The sequence below is a fragment of the Hyaena hyaena genome, unplaced genomic scaffold (genome assembly GCF_003009895.1).
Source record: "Hyaena hyaena isolate Hyena2069 unplaced genomic scaffold, ASM300989v1 scaffold_440, whole genome shotgun sequence".
Lineage (NCBI taxonomy): Eukaryota > Metazoa > Chordata > Mammalia > Carnivora > Hyaenidae > Hyaena > Hyaena hyaena.
Genome location: NW_024081072.1, coordinates 404,412 through 428,273, shown reverse-complemented (window position 1 = coordinate 428,273; position 23,862 = coordinate 404,412). Strand labels below are relative to the sequence as shown.

General features: G+C 35.7%; 1 protein-coding gene across 3 annotated transcripts in view; it reads right to left on the bottom strand.

The window, feature by feature from the left end:
• Positions 1 to 23,862, bottom strand: part of ELF1 (E74 like ETS transcription factor 1) — a 110,010-nt gene that overhangs the window by 10,595 nt on the left and 75,553 nt on the right. For 2 of the 3 annotated variants that reach the window (XM_039253155.1, XM_039253154.1), the window contains exons 3-7: positions 20,494 to 20,674; positions 9,267 to 9,374; positions 7,493 to 7,660; positions 2,498 to 2,581; positions 1,763 to 1,955 (exon numbers count right to left, since the gene is read on the bottom strand). In XM_039253155.1, coding sequence (XP_039109086.1) covers positions 1,763 to 1,955; positions 2,498 to 2,581; positions 7,493 to 7,660; positions 9,267 to 9,374; positions 20,494 to 20,674 — 734 coding nt within the window. The remainder of the gene's footprint in view (positions 1 to 1,762; positions 1,956 to 2,497; positions 2,582 to 7,492; positions 7,661 to 9,266; positions 9,375 to 20,493; positions 20,675 to 23,862) is intronic. The other variant, XM_039253156.1, reaches the window with a different exon arrangement.

Genomic DNA, 23,862 nt, shown 5'->3' with positions numbered 1-23,862 from the left:
TACAGAAATGCTGAGGCATAGAAGCACATGGACCCCAATGTTCATAGCAGCACTCTCCACAATAGCTAAAACATGGAAAGAGCCTAAGTGTCCATCAACCGATGAATGGATCAAGAAGATGTGGTTTATCTATACCATGGAATACTACATGGCAATGAGAAACAATGGAATCTGGCCACGTGTAGCAACATGGATGGACCTTGAGGGTGTTATGCTGAGCGAAATAAGTCAGGCAGAGAAGGAAAAATATCATATGTTTGCACGTATAGGAGGATGAGGAGGAACTTGACGGAGGAACAAGGGGGAGAAGAAGGGCGGAAATGGTGGGGGAAAGGGAGAGAGGCAAACCATGAGAGACTCTTGAATGCTGACAAAAACTGAGGACTGATGGATGTGGGGGGGAGGGGGGATGGGCATGGAGGAGGACACTTGTGGGGATGAGCACTGAGTGTTATGTGGAAACTAATTTGACAATAAACTATTTGTTAAAAAAAAAAAGAATTTTAAAAGTGTCAGTTTAAAACAAACTGTAACTAAATAGTTCTGGTTTAAGAAGGTTATCAAGTTATCAGATGATTGCTACTTCCTTTTTTTTTTTTTAATGTGTATTTTTGATAGACCGTGCATGAGACCAGGGAAGAAGCAGAGAGGGAGACAGAGGATCCAAAGTGGGCTCCGTGCTGACAACAGACAGCCTAATGTGGGGCTCAAACCCATGAACCCTGAGATCATGACTTGAGCCAAAGTCAGATGCTTAAACCAACTGAGCCACCCAGGCACCATGATGATTTACTTCAGTAAATCTTGCTCGAATAGATGTGTATCTTGAAGAATAAATAATATGATCACAGAAAAACAGTGAGCTTAAAAAAATGATATTCTGGTTCAAAATTTCACAGTATCTAATATTATTCTTGAAGCATTTATTTAGGTATACAGATATTATCTGAGATTTACACTTAAAAATGCACCCTCTAGGGGCACCTGGGTGCTCACTTGCTTAAGTGTCCGACTTCGGCTCAGGTCATGGTCTCATAGTGTGGGTTTGAACCCCATGTCGGGCTCTGTGCTGACAGCTTGGAGCCTGGATGGAGGCTGCTTCAGAATCTGTGTCTCCCTCTCTCTCTCTCCCTCTCAAAAATAAATGTTAAAAAAGAAAGAAAGAAAATAAATAAAATGCACCCTCTTATTAAGTAACTGCATTACCACTCTTTGTTAACTTTGTGCTGAATTCAAGTTTAATGACTCCAAACATATGACTCCTGTGGTCAATTTACAATTCCTGTTGATGGTTTACATTTTTTAATCCCTATTTTATAAGGAAACTATCTACTGTTTGCATGAAAAACATTTTTTGAAGAAAAGCATTTTCCTAGATTGGAATAAGATTTGAATTTAAGTACATACTGATTTTTTTTTTTTTTTTGAGAGAGGAGAATATGAATGCACGCTAAAGGGAAGGTCAGAGAGAGAATCCCAAGCAGCCTTGAGGTTCCGTACTATAAGTACAGAGTGCAACGGAGGGCTCGAGATCATGACCTGTGAGATCATGACCTGAGCTGAAATCACGAGTCAGATGCTTAACCAACTCAGCCACCCACGCACCCCTAAATACATACTGATTTCCATAAGTTGTGTGGTTTTAGTAATTCAATAATAAAAAATCACTTTTTAAATCCTCTTAACTTTTTAGAAGTTATCTACTTTTTAGTATTTAAGAAACCATATTCTTAACACAACAAACTACAAAAGCTTCATGTACCTGAGAGCTCTTCCCATGGTCTCATAATTCATGTCAGGTTTGTTTTTGTGCTTTCCCCACAACCTGGATACTGCTTTGGAATCTACCAGTTTAAAAATGCCTTTTTCTCGCTGGGTCCATTTGATATATTTGGGACAAGTAGCTTTGTCCTGGAGCAGTGCCAGTAAAAACTCCCAAAGATAAATTGTGTTTCCTGAAACAAAAGCAATTTCTGTTGAACCAATCATAATTTCATTTGAAAGAGCAAAATTAAACACAACTAAAAGTCTTATATAAGATGTCTGGGCAGAACAGTCTTGGCAATTAGATTTGTGATAACTTATGGAGGAAAAAACACTTTGAGAGGACGTTTTCTTTCTTACTTAAGAAACATTACCTAAGAAAACCAGGGAAAAAGAATTGTACAAAACCTTTCAATAGTTGTTCTCTTTATATCAGAGCAAATGGATTGACCTTAATAATTTTTTTCAAATTTGGGCAACAGTTATGAAAATATCAGAAATTAAAAACAGTATTAAAAAGTGTGTACTAACTGAAAGACTAACCTGGCTGAACTCTCCCAAGGGACTCATTATTAAAGTGCCAACTGTACTTTGTAAGCATGTGGTGGCAGCAATAGGATCCATTTAAATAAATCAAGAGAGCTAGCAGTTTTCCCTTAAAATATGCAGATATTTTAAAGCAATCTAAATGTTATTTGACCTATAAATATTACAAGGAAATTATAGTACTTACCCTTACCATCTTTATTTTTCTTCTTCACAGAGATGTTCGGCGTAGTGGCTGGGGAATCTGGTCGTGGAGGTTTTGTTTTTCTCCCTAAAAACAAAATAGCTCTGTGTAAGTATTTGCCCTCAAAAGTGAAAGAGAATGATCAATTCAGCTGTTTATAAATGCTATTTGGTCATTTATCCTAAATTTTAATACTTTATACATGGTCACATATATTTGGTCTACTAAATCCTACTTACTCAAAAGGAAAATAACTTCAGTGAAATTTTACCATCAGTGTAGGTTAGATCACAAACACTTTCTTAAAATTTGGGGGAATATTCTTGATGTTGGTAACACTTGGGCTCAAAAAATAACCCATATAAGTTTATCTGTTTCTTGGTTACATAAGCTTTTTATGGTAGGAGAAGTTGATTTTAGCTTTTCTCACATCTGCATTCAGGTAGTTCTCAAATACTAGAAACTTCCCAAAACTTTAGAGATAGAAAAATATGTGAGGCAAAATTTTGGTGAGCCACATAGTGCCTCATTCAATCTCTAAACAAGTCCATTACAATAGTGTTAAATGTAGTTTGTGCAGCCTTAGTCTGGCTCAACCATTCTAAACCTTGTTTGTGATCTTCTTTTGCCGTTTATCTAGAAACACAACTTAGTGGCAATGTTGCCTGGGAATTAGGTTGAGATAATGATGCTGTCTGAATAGACTACCATTCTATACATAAGAACCGATGAAGATTAAGCATAAAGGGACACCTTAGTTAGCATATTTTAACCCAACATTCTTCAGGCTGACTCTATCTGGTCTAGATCACCAAGGGTAAATTCTGGAATAGTGTAATGTAGAAGAAGAACTTACAAGAAGAGAATTCTAGAGATGAAGTTACTTAGTTAAGAACACAGCCTCAAACTGAATAGGAAAGTATTTCTAAAGTAGTGTGAGTAAGAGGATCAACAAGGTCACTTGAGGCACCTGGGTGGCTCAGTTGGTTAAGCATCCAACTTGATATTGGCTCAGGTCATGATCTCATAATAGTGAGGTCAAGCCCCATGTCAGGTTCTCCACTGGGCATGGAGCCTGCTTCAGATTCTCTCTCCCTCTCCCTCTGCCCTTCTGCCACTCTCACAAAGTCATTCTTCAGGCCCCTCTTAATGCATAATTATAAAACCTAGTCAGCCAGGTATCTTGATTTCCATCACTGTAGGAATCTGCAAAGAACCATTCATGAGGTAGACACTTCTGGGTAACCATGTTAATGATGACAAATATTAGAAGTGAAGACTTCAGTTAGCTCCTATCCCTCCTACCCTTATTTTATGCTTTCTATTTACCTACTTTTTCTGATAGATAATATCATTTGCTTCTTCCCACGGTTTTCACCACTAGTTTTAGTCAAGACAGAGACAGTTGGTAAACCTATCCAATATCCATCCTTTCCGTTGTTTTCCTCACTATTCCAGGTGTCAATGTGCACAGCTTCATGTGAATTATACATTAGTTGGGTATAAAATTTTTGGTAGACAGTTATTTCTTCTCAGTACTGTGAAGCTAGCCAACACTCCCAGCCTCTATTGGGAGCTTCTAAGCTGCCAATCTAAAAATCAATCCTCTTCAAGTTTCTCCTCTGGTTGGTTTGTTTCTTCTTCTTCTTCTTCTCCTGGTGGGGCTAGGAGAGTGCTGTGTTTTGCACTTTTACTGTAATGTGTTTAGGCCTGGGTTTCTTTTAGTTATGCTACTCTGGATTCACCATGCCGGGATTAATGTCATTTTGGAAAACTCTAAGTTATTACCTTTGAATACTGCCTCCTCCTTGCTCTACATATTCTCTCTTTCTGGAGCTTTCATTAAACATGTAGACCTTTTCATTCAATCCTCACATCTCTGACTCTTTCATGTTTTTTATTCTACATTAGATCTATATTGGAACTCACTAATTTTCTTTTAAACAGTGACTAATCTGCTGTTTAACCTATATTTTGTGTGTTCTATTTGGTTCCTTATCACATCCTTTCACTATTAGGATGTTAGTCTTTCACTTTAAAAATAGTTTTACTAAAGTGTAAGAGATAACAATCAACTGCATATGGTTAAAGTCTACAAATTGATATCTTCCAACATGTTTTTACCTGTGAAATCATCACTATGTTCAAAACAGTGAGAATATCCTTCCCTCCCAAAAGTACTCTGTACCCCTCTGTAATCCTTACATCTTACTTTTCCCACTCTGCCCAATCTGAAGGTAACCAAGTACTCACATATTTTCTGTCATTATATATTAGTTTGCAGTTTGCACAATTTTATATAAATAGAAATATATATAGTAAGAAGTCTGGCTTCTTTCCAAATTAGCATAATTATGTTGAGATTGAGCCATTTTTGCTGTATGTATCAATAGTATATTCTATTTTACTGCTGAGTGTATTTTCACTGTATAGGTATACCACATATACCTATTGATAGACATCTGGGCTGTTTCAAGTTTGGGGCTATTACTGCAAAGAACTCTGCTAAGAACATTCATTCATGCATATGTTTTTCTATATATGTATGGCTTCACTTCTTTTGGGTAAATACTGAGTAGAAGAATGGCTGGGTCACATGTTAAGCATGCATTAAATGTTTTAAGAAACTGCCAAACTGAAAAAGAGAGAAAACTGAAAAAGAAAAAGAGAAAAAGAAAGTGAGCCAAACTTAAAAAAAAAAAAAACAACAACAACTCTATGCAGTAAGGCGGGTAGTCATAGGGCTCACCCTCATTTTTTTCCTGTTTCTCAGGGATCACTTGCTTTTGTTGACTGATATCCAATTTTTAGGAGGCCTGTTTCATACATTTTGTCTGTATTTTTAGTTGTTTAAATAGGAGAGTAAATCCAGATTCTGGAGATTTTTTAATTAAATTTCTTCCAGCTTTACTGAGATATAATGACATATAATTATGTATGTTTAAGGTATATGATGCGATGATTTGATATACTTCTATGTTATAAAAGGATTACCACAGTTGGGTTAGTTAATATACCATCACCTTATATAATAATTACTTGGTTTGGGGGATGTGAACATTTAAGATCTACTCTCTTAGCAACTTACAAATATATAATACAGTCCTGTTACCTGAAGTCACCATGCCATGCATTAGATCCTCATACTCATTTTATATCTGCAAGTTTGTGCCCTTTGACTGACATCTTCCCATTTCCTCCTCCTCCTAGCAACCATCATTTTTCTCTCTGCTTCTAGGGAGTTTGGCTATTTCAGATTCCACATATATGTGAGAGCATACACTATTTGTCTTTCTCTGACTTATTTCACTTAGCATAATGCTTTCAAGGTCCGTCTATGTTTTTTAATGTGCAATGAACACTGTAGTGCAGGTATTGCTTTGATATCTTATTTTCATTTCTTCTGGATATATACCCAGGTGAAAGATTACTAGATCATATGGTTATTTATAGTTTCAACATTTTGAGGAAAATCCATGCTGTTTTCCATAGTGGCTACACCAATTTACATTTCCACCAGCAGTACCCAAGTGTTCCTTTTTCTCTACATCCTTGCCAACACTCATTATCTCTTGCCTTTCTCATGACAGCCACTGTGACAGGTGTGTGGTGATAGCTTATTGTGGTTTTGGTTTGCAGTTTTCTGACACTTAGTAATGTTGAGCATCTTTTCATGTACCTTTTGGCCATCTGCATGTCACCTTTATCTATTCAATGTCTATTCAACGCCCTCTGCCCGTTTTAATCAGATTTATTTTTTTGCTATTGAGTTGTATGGGTTCTTTATGTATTTCTGAATATTAACCCCTTATCAGCTATATGGCTTACAAATATTTTCTCCCTTTCTTTTTTTTTTTGATGGTTTCTTTTGCTGTGCAGAAGCTTTTTAGTTTAATGTAGTCCCACTTACAATTTTTGGTTTTGTTGTCCCAAATGATTGCCAAATCAGGTTCTGTCATTCCATCTTGTCTGGAAGAAGTTCCACCTGGGTATTTTGTAACAGTCTCATTCTTTGACCTTGTTTTTCATTCTTTTGCCTTAATAATTGCAGTCATATTCACTGAAAGTTTCTATTTGATAATTCTATTATCTGAAGTTCTTAGAGAACTAATCCTAGACTCTTCTATGTCTTCTGATTCTCGTTCAGGAATTAGCTTCCTTACGTACTTTGTGAATACTGCAATGTGAGCTCACCTCAACCGGGCCTTTATTTGAGGAAATTCTGTGCAGCCCAGGTTAAATGTAGGACTTGCCAGAGCAGTTTTATAAGTTTCTGCCTAGTACCCCGAAGTTATTAATAGCCTGGGGCTGCTTTTATGTTAATTATGTTAAGTATGGCTGGGAATTCACAAGCGCCTTGGACATCAAGACTGATACAGCCATCTCAGCCTGGCAGAGATGCTACAGTGTCAGCTCATTCATGGTGTTTCTATCTTCCTCTTCATTTTTGGCTCTTGGATTTACCCTTACTTTTATGTGAAGTTAGGTTACTATGTGGCTGGTGATTAACCAAGATATTAAATTCAAAATATTACACAAGCTGGAGTAGAATCAGAAGGCAATCAAATGCAAAGAGTGTCAGACTTCAGTATGCAGATATGATCCTAAATTCATGAAAAGTTAAAAACTCCCTTTAAAATTTCAGTCTAATTAAAATCTAACATTTTCCTCTTCAATTACTTACCTGTTGATTTCCAATTCATTATTTTTCTCACTGGAATCTTATATTGGAATCTATGCTAGTGATTTTCTAACTATGTCCTATGGAAGGAATCTAACTGTCCTTACACCAAGCTCTTTCTGGGATAGAAGGGTTTAGATAAAAGGTTGAGGCTTTAAGTTTTTAATGAATCTAGTATGGAGATATACCTTTTATTTATGTACCCTCATTTTTTATTATGCGCGTTTTAATTAGTGTAGAAATATTCTTGAATAAAAATTATGCTTAGATTCCACTTCAAGACTTGACTGTTTGCCCTAAACAAATTAACCACCCACCTTTCTTTCTCTTAGGTTGTTCTGGCGATGATGTTCCTGTGGAGTGTGCATATGTCTCTTGAACCTGCTGAGTTTCCACCACTTCAGGAATCCCATCTAATGTGACGGATACATGGGTGATTGGGGCAACAACAATGTCATCTTCAGATGAACTAAATATATTATTATCTAATGGAAATAAAATAACTAATTATAATCAACTTTGTATTATAAATCAAAAAAATTTCATCAAATAATTTCCTGTTTCTATGAAGATTAAAGTAGAAATAAAATTGTGAAATCTAGTCTCTTTTTATTTCTTCTGTCCAAAATCAGACCAGGCTTGACAGGACTATTTCAGTGCCTTCCTTGACTTCCTATCACCAATCTATCTCATTTCTCTTCCCCATTCTTCACATTGCTGCTAAGATTACTCCCTGAAACCTAAGTCTGATTTGACCATGTTATTCTTCTCTATAAAACTTTATATGCTGAAAATTAGAAAATTAAAATTGACTTATTTTCTCATAGTTTACAGGGGAAAAAAGAAAAGAAAACCTAAACTCCATAGCATGCCATGTGAAGCTTGCACAATTTGGATCAAACCTACCTTTCCAATATCATCTCCTGCCTATCATGAAGCTTACACTTCAGCTATACCAAAGCATTTTTATTCAAACATTTCACTTTTTTTTTTTACAGGTCTGTATCTCTGTCTCAACCCATTCTCTCTACCTTGAATGCCCTTCCCTATCTCCTGTAGTCACTAAAGCCTTATTTATCTTATATATTACAGGTTAAAAAATTCCTTCCATAAAGCCTGTCTCTGATATTCCCAACCAGAGTCCTCTTTCCTTCCAGAACATGTTGCAATCCCTCCCATGGCCTTTATTTTTGGCTTTTACAGTTATTTACATAAATAACTATCTTTGAAATTAATCTTTCCTCTGTGAACTGGAGGAAAAAAACAGTCTCTGTTCATTTGTATATCACATAATTACCTAATGCATTTGCTATGCATACAGAAAATATTCAACATCTTAAACTGATTTAGGAATAATTAAATTAATAAATTAACGAGTTTGACTACTTTCTTGTCAGAAAAGCTCAAAGGAAACATGAATTTAAAAGCCGATCAACAGGGTCACCTGGGTGGCTCAGTTGGCTACCTGTCCAACTCTTTATTTAGGGTCAGGTCATGATCTCATGATCTCAAGACCGAGAGAGAAAATCAGGCCCCATGTTGGGCTCCGTGCTGACAGACTGGGGTCTGCTTGGGGTTCTCTGTTTCCCTCTCTCTCTGCCCCTCCCCCACTCACATGTGCACACACACTCTCTCAAAATAAATAAATAAACTTAAAGAAATGTGGAAAAGCAGATCAATAATGTGGCAGCAAAGTTTCTGCCATTTGGTGTTAGATATGGTTTCAATGTAATTTTGCCTATTCACTGGTATATACCTAGAGACCATTAAATTATAATAGTTTGGGCCATAAATACCTTAATACTTCTACCAATGAGGTTAAGAGAACAAATTCTGCAAAATCTGATGACAAAATACTTTTTTATTCCTAAAGATTTCACTCTCCAATTTTTCTAAAATAAGTCTTATTTAACTTAACACTTTAGTAAAGTTGTCTCAATTAATACTGTGCCTTAAAATGTGGCAGGGACACAAAAAATATAAAAACCCAATATCCGGTCTCTTGGTATTTATCATCTCTAATAGAAGCGATAGCAAGAGTAGCTTTTCAAAGCATATTCACATGAACAGTCCAAACACATGACCACTCACTTGTTCTTTTTTCATCCAGCATAGGACCAGGAGAATCCATATTGAGCAGTGCCTCAGCGGCCTCGATTGTTTCAATCGTTTCATCCCCATTATGACAGGAGGCTTCAACTACAATACATTTAAAGAAAACTAAAGTTAGCTACAAGACATCTATTGCTCTAAAATACACAGATGTCTTGAAACTGGATATATCACTTAGTACTTGGGTTTATACATACACTCTGTATGAACAAATAAAATCTATACTGAATATGGCTATTAAATATATCTCTATTTCTTTTTCTTTAAAAAACCACGCAAGGGGTGCCTGGCTAGTTCAGTTGGTATATCATGAGATTCTTGGTCTCAGGGTCGTGAGTTCAAGCCCCATGTTGGGTGCAGAGATTATGAAAAAAATAAAAAGTATAGAAATATAATTAGTATTCCGGTACGATTCGCCTCTAGTGTGTACTGTAGAACACTAATTCCCCTACTGTGGACTTGACCCGGGCCAAGTATCTTAATGTTCTTAAAAAATATTAATATATAAATGAAAATTTAATCCAGGTACATGCTAGATACTTGATACATTCCTAAATCCCAGAAAGAAGTCCAAAATAGTTTCACAGTGAATTCCTGGATGGCTTTTAGTCCCTTGGTGCTAGGATTAGCACCAAGAAACTACATAAAGGGCTATAAATGCCTTATTTTCATGAATAAATTCAAGATTCTTGAATGTGATATTCATCATCCATAATTTTATACCCCTTGCTATATTCCCCCCTCAATATTTGTGAGAAAAATCACAAATCACTTTTAAGTTTGTATGTGTATATATGTGTGAATGAATATATCTATTTTATATGTGAATATATCAATTATATATAACATATATATAACATACATTATAATATGTAATAGGTATATTTATAATCGTGACTTTCAGATTCAGGGTTGGACTGAGACTATATAACTTGATTAATAAAAGCCTTTTAATTTTACACAAGATGAAACAGTAAATATTAAGCAGTAAATATAAACATAATACTTGAAGCGAAAATTCTTTGTTCTCAATCAAATGAATGAAAGTGATCACTTACTCACTGTATTACTCTCCCAGTTCTATTTAATTCAGAGAAGCAACAAAATCATCTTTTTTATTAACACTATGAACAGATTTTCAAGAAATTGATGTGTCTTTGAAATTTAGCTTAACTTTCCATTATAACATTACTAACACTTACTATCCTAAATATTTTTGAACCAGTTCATTTATCATTAGATCAAAGTTCTTCAAGAACCTACAAAATTCTTAACTGACTATAAGTTCCTAACTGGCAATACTGAAAGCCTATCTCTCTTGAACAACTGTGCTAGGAAATGTGAAAGATACAATAGTATCAGACATAACCTTTTTCCCTTGTCTATTGGGTACTCAGGGACTATCTAAGAAAAAAACAAACTGATTAATTTTGTGGTATAGAACAGACTGACTACAGGCAGTGTATCTCCCTGTAAGTTAGGAAAGTTTTCTGAGGAGACGGGCCTAAGTTGAGTCATTTAAGATAGGATTTAAATATTTTGAGAGGAAGAGAGAGATATTAAGAATAAAGTAGAAGGGCATTGGAAAGATTACACATTCAAAGAAAATGAGAACTAGTTAATGTCATTATAAAAGAAAATATACAACTGCTACAGATTGTTATAGTAACAGCAGATTAGTTAACTTGCTTTATACATTAATTTGGCTGACTGCCTTCCCAAGGAAAAATCCCATGATGGGAATGGAAGGGATGAACTGCTTGAAGAAGCAAAGAGCTGGGACAATTCCTGAACGATGAATACAAAACAAAGAAGTTCAGGGTCATATACTAGTCAGCTCCTCTCAATATAGGAAGAAACTCCTAACAAAGAACATTTTCTCTCATAAGATAATGGCGGACACTAGGAGTTCCCACAATCTGTCATGCCAGAAGAGAAAATATGGAAGATGTATCTGCAGAATTCTAAACTTCAGCTAGTATCTTTAAAACCAAATATCTATAGGTCACATGGAAGTCAAGGAACAAGAAGGTAGCCAAAGTAAAAAGCAGGATTTTAAAATAGCATGGATTTTAAGTCTTCCTTTTTCAAAGGCTTTAAATTTCTCAAGTGGTCACATTTCTGAATTACTACAAAAAGCATCCAAGAGAATCTGAACTGATTTTTGATTAGTTTTTTAATTCTAAAAGTATATGTCATTTTTACTTTCATGTCAAAATGCACAAAACTTCATTAGGAGACTAACGGTAGATAGAGACTATAGTATTCATTAGGAGACTACTTCCCCTAATTATAATGAAAAATAAATCAATTAAATTTTACTTATATATTCTATAAATAGAAATGCTTAAAAGTCTAATTCTTCCATAATAGTTCAAACCAGAAAAAATAAACACCCCAAAACTCTAGCAAAATGATTAAAGCAGAGCACTGTAACACTTTCTATTAAAATCTTAAGGCTCAGGGCACCTGGGTGACTCAGTAGGTTAAGCACCTGACTCTTGGTTTCAGTCCCGGGGACCTGGGATCAAGCCCAGCATGAGGCTTTGCGCTGAGGTGCAGAGCCTGCTTAGGATTTGTGCTCTCTCTCCCTCTTTCCTTCTCCTATGTGCACCACAAAGTGCTGTCATGCATGTGCGAAAAGCTCTCTCTCTAAAAACAAAACAAAACAAAACAAAACAAATCAAAACAAAACAAAACACCTCAAGCCTTCTGAGGGCATCTGGCTGGCTCAGTCAGTAGGGCATGTGACTTGATCTTAGGGTTGTGAGGTCGAGCTCCATGTTAGGTACAGAGATTACTTTAAAAAATAATAATAAATAAAAATAAAAACGAAAGCCTCCTGTTTAAAATCTTGTAAATTTAAAGCTTAATAAAAACCATATTATGGGTTCCTGGGTGACTCAGTCAGTTAGGCATTCAACTCTTGATTTTGGCTCAGGTCATGATCTCACAGTTTATCAGTTCGATCCCTCCCTCTCCCCATCCTCCCATTCAGGGCTCTATGCAGACAGCCTACTCGAACAGCCCAAAGCCTGCTTGGCATTTTCTCTCCCTCTGTCTGGGCCTTCCTCGCTTGAGTGCGTGCACTCTCTCTCTCTCTCAAAATAAATAATTTTTTTTAAAAAGCATATTACTCTCTTTGTCAAGGCTTTGAAATTCTATGAATTGAGGAAAATGAACTACTAAAAGTAATTTTTTAAAAAATCAAGCAAATAAGGCACAGATAATTCCATAATTACCATCTTCTAAATATTTATATAACTAGGTATTTATTTATATAAACAAGTCCTATAAAACAAGTTTTCTGGGTAGATGAAAATAATATAATTAGTTTGTATAATAATTTAGTTGCCTATTAAGAAAAAAACAAAAAGAATTTCAAACCACTTATTTGTTAAGCTTTTTGTAATAAAATTTTTTTAAATGCAAAGTAGAGAAAGTCATATAATACAAAGACATATAGTCATATACTTGAACCCCATGTATCAAGGGCCTAGGATCAATACTTAATAGCAAATCTTTCTTCATCCATACTCCCCAGCCCTACATACACACTGAATTATTTTATTTTTTTAAAGTAGGCTCCATGCTCAAAGTGGGGCTTGAATTCATAATCCTGAGATTGGTAGTTGCATGCTCTACCAACTGAGCCAGCTTGACACCCCTCACACTGGATTAGTTTTTAATTTTTTAATGTTTATTTTTGAGAGAGAAAGAATGTGAGCAGAGGAGGGGCAGAGAGAGCGGGGCACAGAGGATCCAAAGCAGGCTTTGTGCTGACAGTAGACTGATGTGGAGCTTGAGCTCACAAACCATGGGTTCATGACCTGAGCCGAAATCAGATACTCAACCACTAAGCCACCCAGGCACCCCTCACACTGGATTATTTTAAAGTGAACGGCAGTCTATCTTTCAATTGTAAATATGACAGTATATAGCTCTAAAAGACAATACCATGATCGTATCTTTTAAAAATTAATTACATTTTAAATCAGTTATCCAGTTAATACTGAAATTTCTTTAATGCCTCACCTCAGTTTTTTAGAAAGTTTGTTCAAGTCAGGATCCGAACAAAACTCATGTATTACATTTGGTGACGTGTACCTCCTCCCTTTTTCTTTTTTTTCCTTTTTGCCATTTATCTTAGAAGAAGCAGAATTATCTGTCTGTAGTTTCCCAGGTTTATGATTTTGCATATTACACACCCTTGTGGTGCCACTCAGTGTGTTCTTCCACCCCCATGTATTTCCCGTAAACTGGTAGCCATATCTAGATACTTAATTAGATTCACTTTTTTTTTTTTTTTGTGAAACTGCTTCAAAGATCATGCTGCGTGATTCTATGTACCTCCTGAGGCAGTGCTATGAAGTCTGGTAGTTTTCATTCAGCACTGTTAAGACTGAGAACCAGGTTTGGGTGTTGTAAGCCTGATCTTTCCATTATAAAATTCTCCATTAGCCTTAAATAACTGGTGCTAGCAATTATTGATGACAGCTGCCTAAATCTACTGTTTCACTAGGGATTCCAAAATGGTGACAATTCTAATCCTATCATTCCTCCAGTATTTGTTAGCTAGAATTCTCTATAAAGAACAACTTTCGTTCATCAACTAGTTATCTTGAACCACAGTTCATACAATAAAGGCAAATTAAATGATTGATATTTTTTCCATTATTTACTAATTTTCAGAATAATAAAGGGCTTTCTAGCATCTTCCATAAGTGGCCATTCAGCTACTTTTTAGCATCATTGAAAATACAGAGGTCTTAACATATTAGATGTTCTTCAATCCTTTGCGGTTCTAACTTTTTTTAAAAATTTATTTTGAGATTGGAAAGAAAAGGGGTAGAGGCAGAGAGGCGAGAGAGACAGAATCCCAAGCACGCCCTGCAAAGTCAGCACAGAGCCTGATGCAGGGCTCGAACTTAGGACCTGAGCCGAAACCAAGAGTCGAATGCTAAGCCAACAGACACACCCATGTGCCCCTTCAGTTGCAATTCTTTTTGACTGTTTAATTTTTCTTAAATGTTTATTTTTGAGAGAGAGACAGAATGCGAGTGGAGGAAGGGGCAGAAAGAGGGAGACACAGAATTTGAAGTAGGCTCCAGGCTCTGAGCTGTCAGCACAGAGCCCAAGGCGCGGCTTGAACTCACAAACTGTGAGATCATGACCTGAACCCACAATAGATGCTTAACTGATTGAGTCACCCAGGTACCCCTTAATTCTCAATGATCCTCTATATGTCCCATCTTCGGCCACTGGGGACTAAAGCTGGGACCTTGGTCTTTTAGACATGACCCACGTAATGTTTGATAGTTTTGTGCCTTCTGGGATAAGATATTACAGGCTATTCTTGAACATTTCCCACCCCAAACCCAGAATCAGTAGTTTCTCTTAGATACCCTGGTATTGTTAGTGAAAAACTTATTTAGACACCATAATTTGTACACTAAATTGAGGAATTTAAAACATATACATTTTGAAGGACTTAAATTTTTCCGAAGAATTTTAAACATATTCAAACATACACAGAATACAATAATGAACATCTATGTCTTCATATTCATATTCACCCAACTTTAACAGTTAACAGCTCATGGCCAATCTTGTTTTACCTATACCTCTATGTACTCCTCTTTCTTATTATTTTGATGTCAATTCTAAGTATTCTAGTTATTTCAGTAGTAAATATTTTACAATGTCTGAAAGATAAAGGCTCTGTTTTGAAAACATAAACATAATACCATTATCAAATACTTAAAAAAAATCTGCATTTCCTTAATATCAAAGAGCATATAAATGTCCAACTGTCTGACATATCATATATGGCAGTTGGTGGGGGAGGGTTGATAGTTTTTGTTTGAATCAGGATCCAAAAAGGACAGCGCAACTGATTGACACTTTTTTGATATTTTTATTTATTTCTGAGAGAGAGAGACAGAGAGAGAGAGCGTGCGAGCGACCAGGGGAAGGTCAGAGAGAGGGAGACACAGAATCTGAAACAGTTTCCAGGCTCTGAGCTAGCTGTCAGCACAGAGCCTGACGCAGGGCTCGAACCCACGAACCGTGAGGTCATGGCCTCAGCTGAAGTCAGACACTTAACCAATTGAGCCACCCAGGTGCCTCTGACTGATATGTTTACAGTTTCTTTTCATTTCAATGTTACCTTCCATCTCTCTTTTTTCCTTGCAATTAAACCAAGAAAGTAGACTGCTTGTCCTGTAGGGTTTTCCCATCTAGATTTTGCCAATTCTACTCCTATTGTATAGTTTAAACATGTTTTTTTTCTATATTTGCTTTAAACTAGTAATCAGTTCTGAAGGCTTAATCAAATTCTGGTTAAATTTTGGGGGTGGAGAAGGCTATGTTTTATATGTGATGATTTGATGGAATACCACTATAAAGAGAAACTTCTCATTTAATAATCTAGTTACTCAGTGATATAGTTCAAATAGGCAAAGGAGAATAAGTGTGTGATTCTTAATTTATCAGTTTCCACATAGTTTTTAGCATCACCTATTGGTGACCGTGTGTGTGTGTGTGTGTGTGTGTGTGTGTAGCATTATGAGATCATGAATTTAAACATATTAGATATGTTTCAATTACTGGTTATTATTGTTATTAATACCCAAGTTGTCCCATATTTGGCTAAAAAAATATCTGTTTTTTTTAGAGAAGAAAATTGATTGTGAGCTCATCCTGATATTTTCATTTCAAATTTAGCATTACAGAATTTAGTTTTAGAATTATGTATTTATACTCTGTGTTTATATAGAATTTATAGCATTATAGAATTTTTAACTTTGAAATTAACATTTGTATATTTAAAAAAAATTTTTTTAACGTTTTATTTATTTCTGAGAAGGAGACAGAGAGACAGCGGAGCAGGGGAGGGTCAGAGAAAGATACAGAATCTGAAGCAGGCTCCAGGCTCTGAGCTAGCTGTCAGCACAGAGCCCAACACAGGACTCAAACCCACGAACCATGAGGTCATGACCTGAGCCAAAGTCAGACACTTAACCAACTGAGCCACCCAAGTGCCCCTAACATTTGTGTATCTTATTTACTCTATAAATCTTGGCTTCTTATGACATTAACTTCATTATTTACTTGATTTGACCCTAACATCTCTTGCACGCACACACTCATACAAGCTTTTAAGTAACAATAAAAATATTACTGAAAACAATTTAAGATTCCTAAGCAGTTTTATTTTATTTGTCTTTTAGGCTATATCTCATTAGGAAATGCACAGCCTTAAATAATCACACCTCAGTAACTTAATTAGATTCATTTGCTTTAGCGTGCTTCAATTTTTAGGTACTGCTAGTTTTTCTTTTTTTGGACTTAGTGTTATTTTATAATTATGTTAAACATTTACATGGTTCCAAAGTGAAAATGATAAAGTACTTTTAAAGAATCTATCTTTCATCCCTAGCCCTTCCTTTTCTCTGTAAGAAACCATTCCTATTAATTTTGAGGTTTATCTCTTTTTTTAAGTTTTATTTATTTATTTTGTGAGAGACAGTACAAGTAGGGGAAGTGCAGAAAGAGGGAAGGGAACAGAGGATCTGAAGCAGGCTCTGTGCTGACCACAGAAAAGCCCAATGTGGGATTTGAACTCACAAACCACAAGATCACAACCTGAGCTGAAATCAGATGGTTAACTAACTGAGCCACCCAGTTGCCCCAGGGGGTTATCAATTTTTTTTTTAAATATAAGCTAAGACACATACCATTTATATTCTTTGTCCTACCTTAAATAAAAAGTAGTATGCTATTTATGCCACCTGACTCTTGCTTTATTAACTTACTATACAGTAGAAATCACTGCACAGCTATATAGAGATCACATCACCTTTTGTATTTCAAAAATGTGAGGCAAGCTAAATATGTTTAGTATCAATATTAATTTGTGAAGCTTTATTTCGTTCAGCTTCAGTGCTTTCACTGAGAAAAGCAAAATAAATTGGTAAGTCCTACATGAAACAGGAAAGAAAGAAAACCAAAAAAGTACATCCAGCTTTTAAAAATAGTTTTTAAATGTTAGCCCTTCATTAAATGGGTAACAAAAATTTCTTGTCAATAATAAAACCCACTAAGCTTTTAATGCATGCATTTTAAACCTTCTTCATAACAGATTAGCTGTGATCTAGCAACTAATTAAAATCTATACCAAGGACAGAAAGCACAGACACTTTAATAACTTAGGGAATACTTTATAAATACATTTGAACTTGTTAGAAATTACTAAAAATTGTTTGACCTTGTAAAAACAGACAAGAATACATATGAAAGAAGAGACACATAATAGTATTATTTAATAAGAGAAGATTTACTAATGGATATAGTCAGCATGATTATCTTTTATTTGTACCACCTCCATTGTACAATTTGTAATTTGTACCATCTCCATTAATAATTTTACTTTTAGAACCTCAAAGACTGGCAACAAAAGAAGAATCTCCACATACGTAAGAACTAAGGGTCAAATGATTTTCAAAAAACTTTAATAACACCATAACCTTTTTCAGAATGAAACCTTAGGTGGAACTTCAATATATGAATAGATAAAACTGGTATTTTACCAGTATAAAACTGAAAGTGTTCTGGTTAACATGAAAATCTGAAATCAGGGCATACAGATGATGATACCTACAGTCTAATAAAAGCCTCAAATCCATAAAAATAGTTCAATCTTTTTATTATTGAAAATTTCAAACAAAATAAAAATTATGGAACATAGTATAATGAATTCTCACATATCCATTCTCAGCATTAACCATTATCAACACATGGTCAATCTTCTTTCATCCATGCTCCAATCACACTGCCTCCAAGATCCCCTCAAACACACCATACCCACATCCCCAGGATTACTTTAAGGAATCAAGACACCATCTTTTATCTCTAAAACTTTCAGCATATATATGGTATGTTATTGTCATTCCTAAAAATATTAACAATAATTCCTTAGTATCATCTTAAGTGCTACCTAGGACTCACATGGACAGTTTATAAACTCTTCTTTCTCCATCTATTTCCTTTCCTGTAGTTTCTGAAAAGCACAACATTCTTCCCTTCCTCACTCTGAACTTAGGAGAGCTACAGGGTTCTTTGCTTTCTCATGACATTGCTCAAATAAAGATGGAAGAGTTAAATAAAGGCTCAGGTTGGGAGATTGGGAAGGGAGAAGAAATATACAAACAGTAAATGTGGTTTTCAAGATAAGGCTTATTTTCTGGACCCATTCAATACCAGTTCTATTCCCCAGGAAGAAAGGATTCTGTTTGTTTTTATCTTATCACTGGCTATCTTCAGGTCTGAACTCAAGACTGAAAGAAAGAAGTAATTCTTTCTCCTGAAGATCCGAGATCTGCTTTCCTAGTCTGAATTTCTTCTCCAAGAACCAATGTCTTCCCTAATGACTAAGACCAGGATAAAATACCTTTCAGGGGAGACCCTCATTCCCAACCTACAGAGACAGCTGTAGCTTTTCACAAAGGCATTAAGAAGTTACAAATGAATATACTGCAAAAACCCACTAGCTACACAACAGATATATACATAGCAATAGTCATTCTGTCATACAAAACACACAACTCACAGTAATAAATAAAAACCTCTAATGTGATAAATTCCCTACTTGATAAAGAAAGATTTATCAGGGGCGCCTGGGTGGCTTAGTCGGTTAAGCGTCCGACTTTCGCTTAGGTCATGATCTCACGGTTCGTGGGTTCGAGCCCCGCGTCGGGCTCTGTGCTGACTGCCAGCTCAGAGCCTGGAGCCTGTTTCGGTCTGTGACTCCCTCTCTCTCTCTGACCCTCCCCTGCTCACGCTGTCTCTCTCTCTCTCTCTCCTAGAAATAAATAAAAAACATTAAAAAAAAAAAAAAAAAAAGAAAGATTTATCAAAAAAAACTTTCACTGGGTTCCTCTGAACAAAAATGTGAATATTGGAGAACATACTTTGTAAAAAAAAAAACAAAAAACCAAAAAACAAACAAACATGCAAAAAGGACAATATAAAATCTAAGTGTTGTTGGTCAATGTTACCAGTGGGGACTCAGTCACTTGGTGTGTGATCTTAGGCAAATCATTTCATTAAACCTAATTTCAATTCTCTTTTTCTGTTGTGAGAATTAAATGAGACAATGAACTTTTAAAAATTTACTGTTAAACAAATAAAATAAAATCTACTATGTTAATATGATGCACTGAGAAGAAGACAATTCTATTTTGCTGGTATTCTTTGTCCAAACTGCATTATCTCATTCTAGTCACAAGGAAATATTACACAAATAAACTGAAGGATATACTACAATGTCTACAATACTATTCCTCAAAAGTGTCAAGGTTACTGAGAGATAAAGAAGGACAGAGGAACTGTTATAGGCTGGAAGAGATGAAGCAGAAATAATTTAATGCAAAGTAAGATTCTAGACTGAATTTTGAAACAGAAAAAGAACATTAGTTTGAAATGGTTGGCAATAAAGTGTAGATTTAGTTAATAACACCGTGACTAATGTTAATATCCTATTATTTTCAAATTTAAGAATAAATACTCAAATAACCTTTGCTTCCAAATAATTAATTTTCTCAAACACCTCCAACACCTACCTCTGGCCAAGAGAGATGAATGTAAATGTATATAAATACAAATGCATGCACCAGTTTCTAAAACCAATGAAAACAGCATTACCACTATGTCACACTTACACAGTGAACTCTGTAGAATGAACTCTAACAGGCTACTAGTTCTGACTGAACCAGAAGAGAAGTCTTTTTTAAACCCTAGTGCTTTATCCTACATTTGGTTCATGGCATCGAATTTTGCTTCCTGTGACAGGAGTAAAAGAAAAATGTTCCTATGTTTTCCCCTACAAACAACTTTCTGTTGTTACGGAGAATATAGAACGTGGCATATAAAAAGCGTTCAGTGAATACTTGACAAATTGAGTTGGCTTGGTTCTTCTTACATACCTCTATTTTGTCACATTCATCCCAATATATTTAGGAAAAAAGGAAGAGGAGGTGAGAAAACACTAGAAAACTCAGGTAGATGAGAAAGACAATATAATTTCCCTCTCCCTGCAGGGCTCTAGCCTCTTGAAACCAAGTTAGGGGCTTCTTATGCCCCCAAAAACACAGGGCTGGGAAACTGCCCAAAACTATACTGCAGTAGGGTGCTGCTAGAGACACACCTGTAAGCGTGATGTCATCGTCATCCTCATCTATGATTTCTTCCTCAGCAACATCCAGGGAGCTCTCAGTAATCATGTCGTTGGGCTCTTCCACACAAGCCAGACCCGCATAACTGTTGAGAATGTCAGCACCAGGAACATGTTCCACAATTACAGCAGGAAAAATAGTTGGATCACCAAGCTGGGAGGGGTGAGGGGGGGAAAAAGAGGATTAACAAAATGTTTGCTTTTGTTAAATACAACCAAAAAATATTTTATACTGGACATCAACTCAGTTTTTATATCACCAGCTACTTAAATCTTGACAATCTTTCTGGGCTGCAGAGAATATCTTATCTATTGAGGATAAAACTTTTATTACCAATCTTGATGCCTAACTAAATTTTCATTGGAAAATCCTACAAAAACATACTTTTAAACCACATTAAATAAAAAAACCCAATCATTAATTCATAAAAAGTGGCATACCAATGAAATGTACAATTAAATACAATCTCAACAAACGTTTGACAGGAAAAAAAAACCACATAAACTTAATAAATATTACATTGTCATTACCACACATGCTGTGTTTAACAACTTTTGACTCAAATGGGGAAATCAACTTTCATTTTCTATCTACTCATAAGGTCATGTAATTTTAGATCATGTCTTTCACTATTTTCCTATATTATTATTTCAATTTTTTTCTGGTTTGAGAGTGGTAGACCCTCGTCCCTTAACCTGAGATAATTCATGTATATTTCCTAAATACATGAATATTACCTTATTTACAGAGTATAGAGCCTGCTTGGGATATCTTTCTCTCTTTCTCTGCCAATCCCCCACTCATATGCTCTGTCTCTTTCTCTCTCTCAAAATAAATAAATAAATTTAAATTTCTGGTTCAGGATCCAATCTAGGATCATACATTTCATTCAGCAAATAACTGTATTTCTCCATGGCAACTCCTTTAATACGGAATAATTTCTTTAATCTGAGTCAGTTCTTTAGCTTTTCTTTCTCTTTTATGATTTTGACACTTTTGAAGAGTATAGGCCATTTGTTTTATAAACAACTCCCCCACCCCCAATTTGGATATGCATGATATTTTCTCAAGATTAGATCAACTGACATTTTTGGCAAGAACACCAAAAAAGTAAATGCTGTGTCCTCATTAAGAGGTCTAAAATATATATTTGTCCTATTACTAGTGATATTAATTTTGATCACTTAGTTAAGATGGTATCTACCAGGTAACTAACTACAAAGTTACTATTTTTCCTTGCATAGTTAGTAAGTATCTTATGGAAAGACAGCTCAAGACTATGTAAATGTCCTGTTTCTTGAACATGTTTCCATAAAGTATTATCTTTTTTTAAAATGTTTACTTATTTATTTTGAGAGAGAAAGCTCGTGTACGCACGAGCATAGGCTGGGGAAGGGCAGAGAGTGAGAACCCCAAACAGGCTCTGCATTGTCAATGCAGAACCCAATATGGGGCTCAAACTCACAAACCATGAGATCATGACCTGAGTTGAAGTTGGACACTTAACTGACTGAGCCACCCAGACACCCCAAAGTATTATCTTCTAAAATGTAAGAAAACGTTCCTGCCAAGATGTAATAATGTCAGATGCTTTTAATTTTCCTTGAGTAAATTTACTGTGTTAAAATTATTTATGATTTCATTATAACTTAGTAGCCTCAATCTTTTAAAATTAACATGTTTGTAGCACTGCCCATTGTAGCACTGCCCATGGAGATTAAATGCTACTTCTATCATAAGAATTTAACTTCTATCATAAACATTAGGACATCACAGGTGTTAACTAAATAAACTGTGCCTTCAAGAATGCTATGCTCTGAAATTTATGGTTTAATAACTCTAGAACATATTTGGATCATTTTATTTCAAAATGTTTCTTCCTATTACAAAAAAGAGGAAGTTAGAAGTAACTGGCTTTCCGTAAGTTTTTTTTTAATGTTTTATTTATTTTTAGGAGAGAGAGAGAGAGAGACAGCGTGAGCAGGGGAGGGTCAGAAAGAGAGGGAGTCACAGACTGAAACAGGCTCCAGGCTCTGAGCTGGCAGTCAGCACAGAGCCCGACGCGGGGCTCAAACTCAAGAACCGCAAGGTCATGACCTAAGTGAAAGTCGGACGCTTAACCGACTAAGCCACCCAGGCGCCCCTGGCTTTCCCTAAGTTTTAAAACAAAGTAGGAGACTCAGACATTGCACTGTAAAACCCAGACAGAAACCCAGAGAGAAAGTATATAAAAATGGCCAGAGCATAGTCATTTAGCTTTCCCTTTCTCTTTATAAGAGGAAAAATATATATAAATATACATATTTATATATATATATATAAAATATATAATGTTCAACCTAGCATGAACATTTGCTCATTGAAACACTTCTCTCTTAAGAGCTTAAGTTAAGCTTCTAGTCTTCTAATGAGGCTGAGCCCAGATATGATTTAATTTTCACACAATTTCATTTTACGCTGCAGCAACTCTATGTACCAAGTAAGAATAGGGCTTGTCACCGCCATCCATTGGCAGAGGAAAAATCATATTAAGAAATTTACCCAAGGTCACCCATGAAGTCAGACAGACGCATGTCAAAGCAGTTCACAGGAGCAGTCCTCACCCAAATGTGGTGAAGTTTTACTCCCTATCCAAAAATATTTGGCTCCTGAAATCTGGGGTAGTGAGTGTTAAGCCCAACACTAGAACAAAGATCTTAGTTTCCTTTGAAACAAAAGCTTAATTAATTAAGAATGAAAAGGAACACATGATTTTATGATTTAGAAGGCAGCAACGTGTAAAAAAGAAAGACTGCGAACCATGAGAGCTCAGGTGTTCTCCATCTGATTGTCATTTTTCTCACTTTAAATCAAAGAGGAGTACTAGCTGATCCTAAGGGCACTTCCTGGTTTTGTTTTGTTAAGATGTGTTATGGCACTAATCCTAAAGTTAAGGAGCTGTGCTGTGCTTAAGGTAGACTTTCAATATCATCTTTTGCAGGGCCTCTCCAATCTGAGTCTATTATGGACTTTGTTGTGGGCCACAGCCAGGTACTTCCCAGGTTCCTTCCAGTTTAGCCATGCTGTCTTTTTCTACAGTACTTGAAAAGTATGGGCCTTCTTTTCTAGTCCACTGAAATGGAGATGTATATACAAAGTGTTCTCTCATTTCCCCAGGGCGCTATTAACTCATATACAACAAACTGACCAACTCTAAATATCCAGTACCAGGCCTGAATCTGTGTATACAAAATACATGTAGGAACCCTCTCTCAGGTGACTCGAGAGAATCTCCCCCTTGACTACCACATAATACACAATCCAGAAACTAGCTGCTTGTCTGGGCTCATGTTAAATTCCTG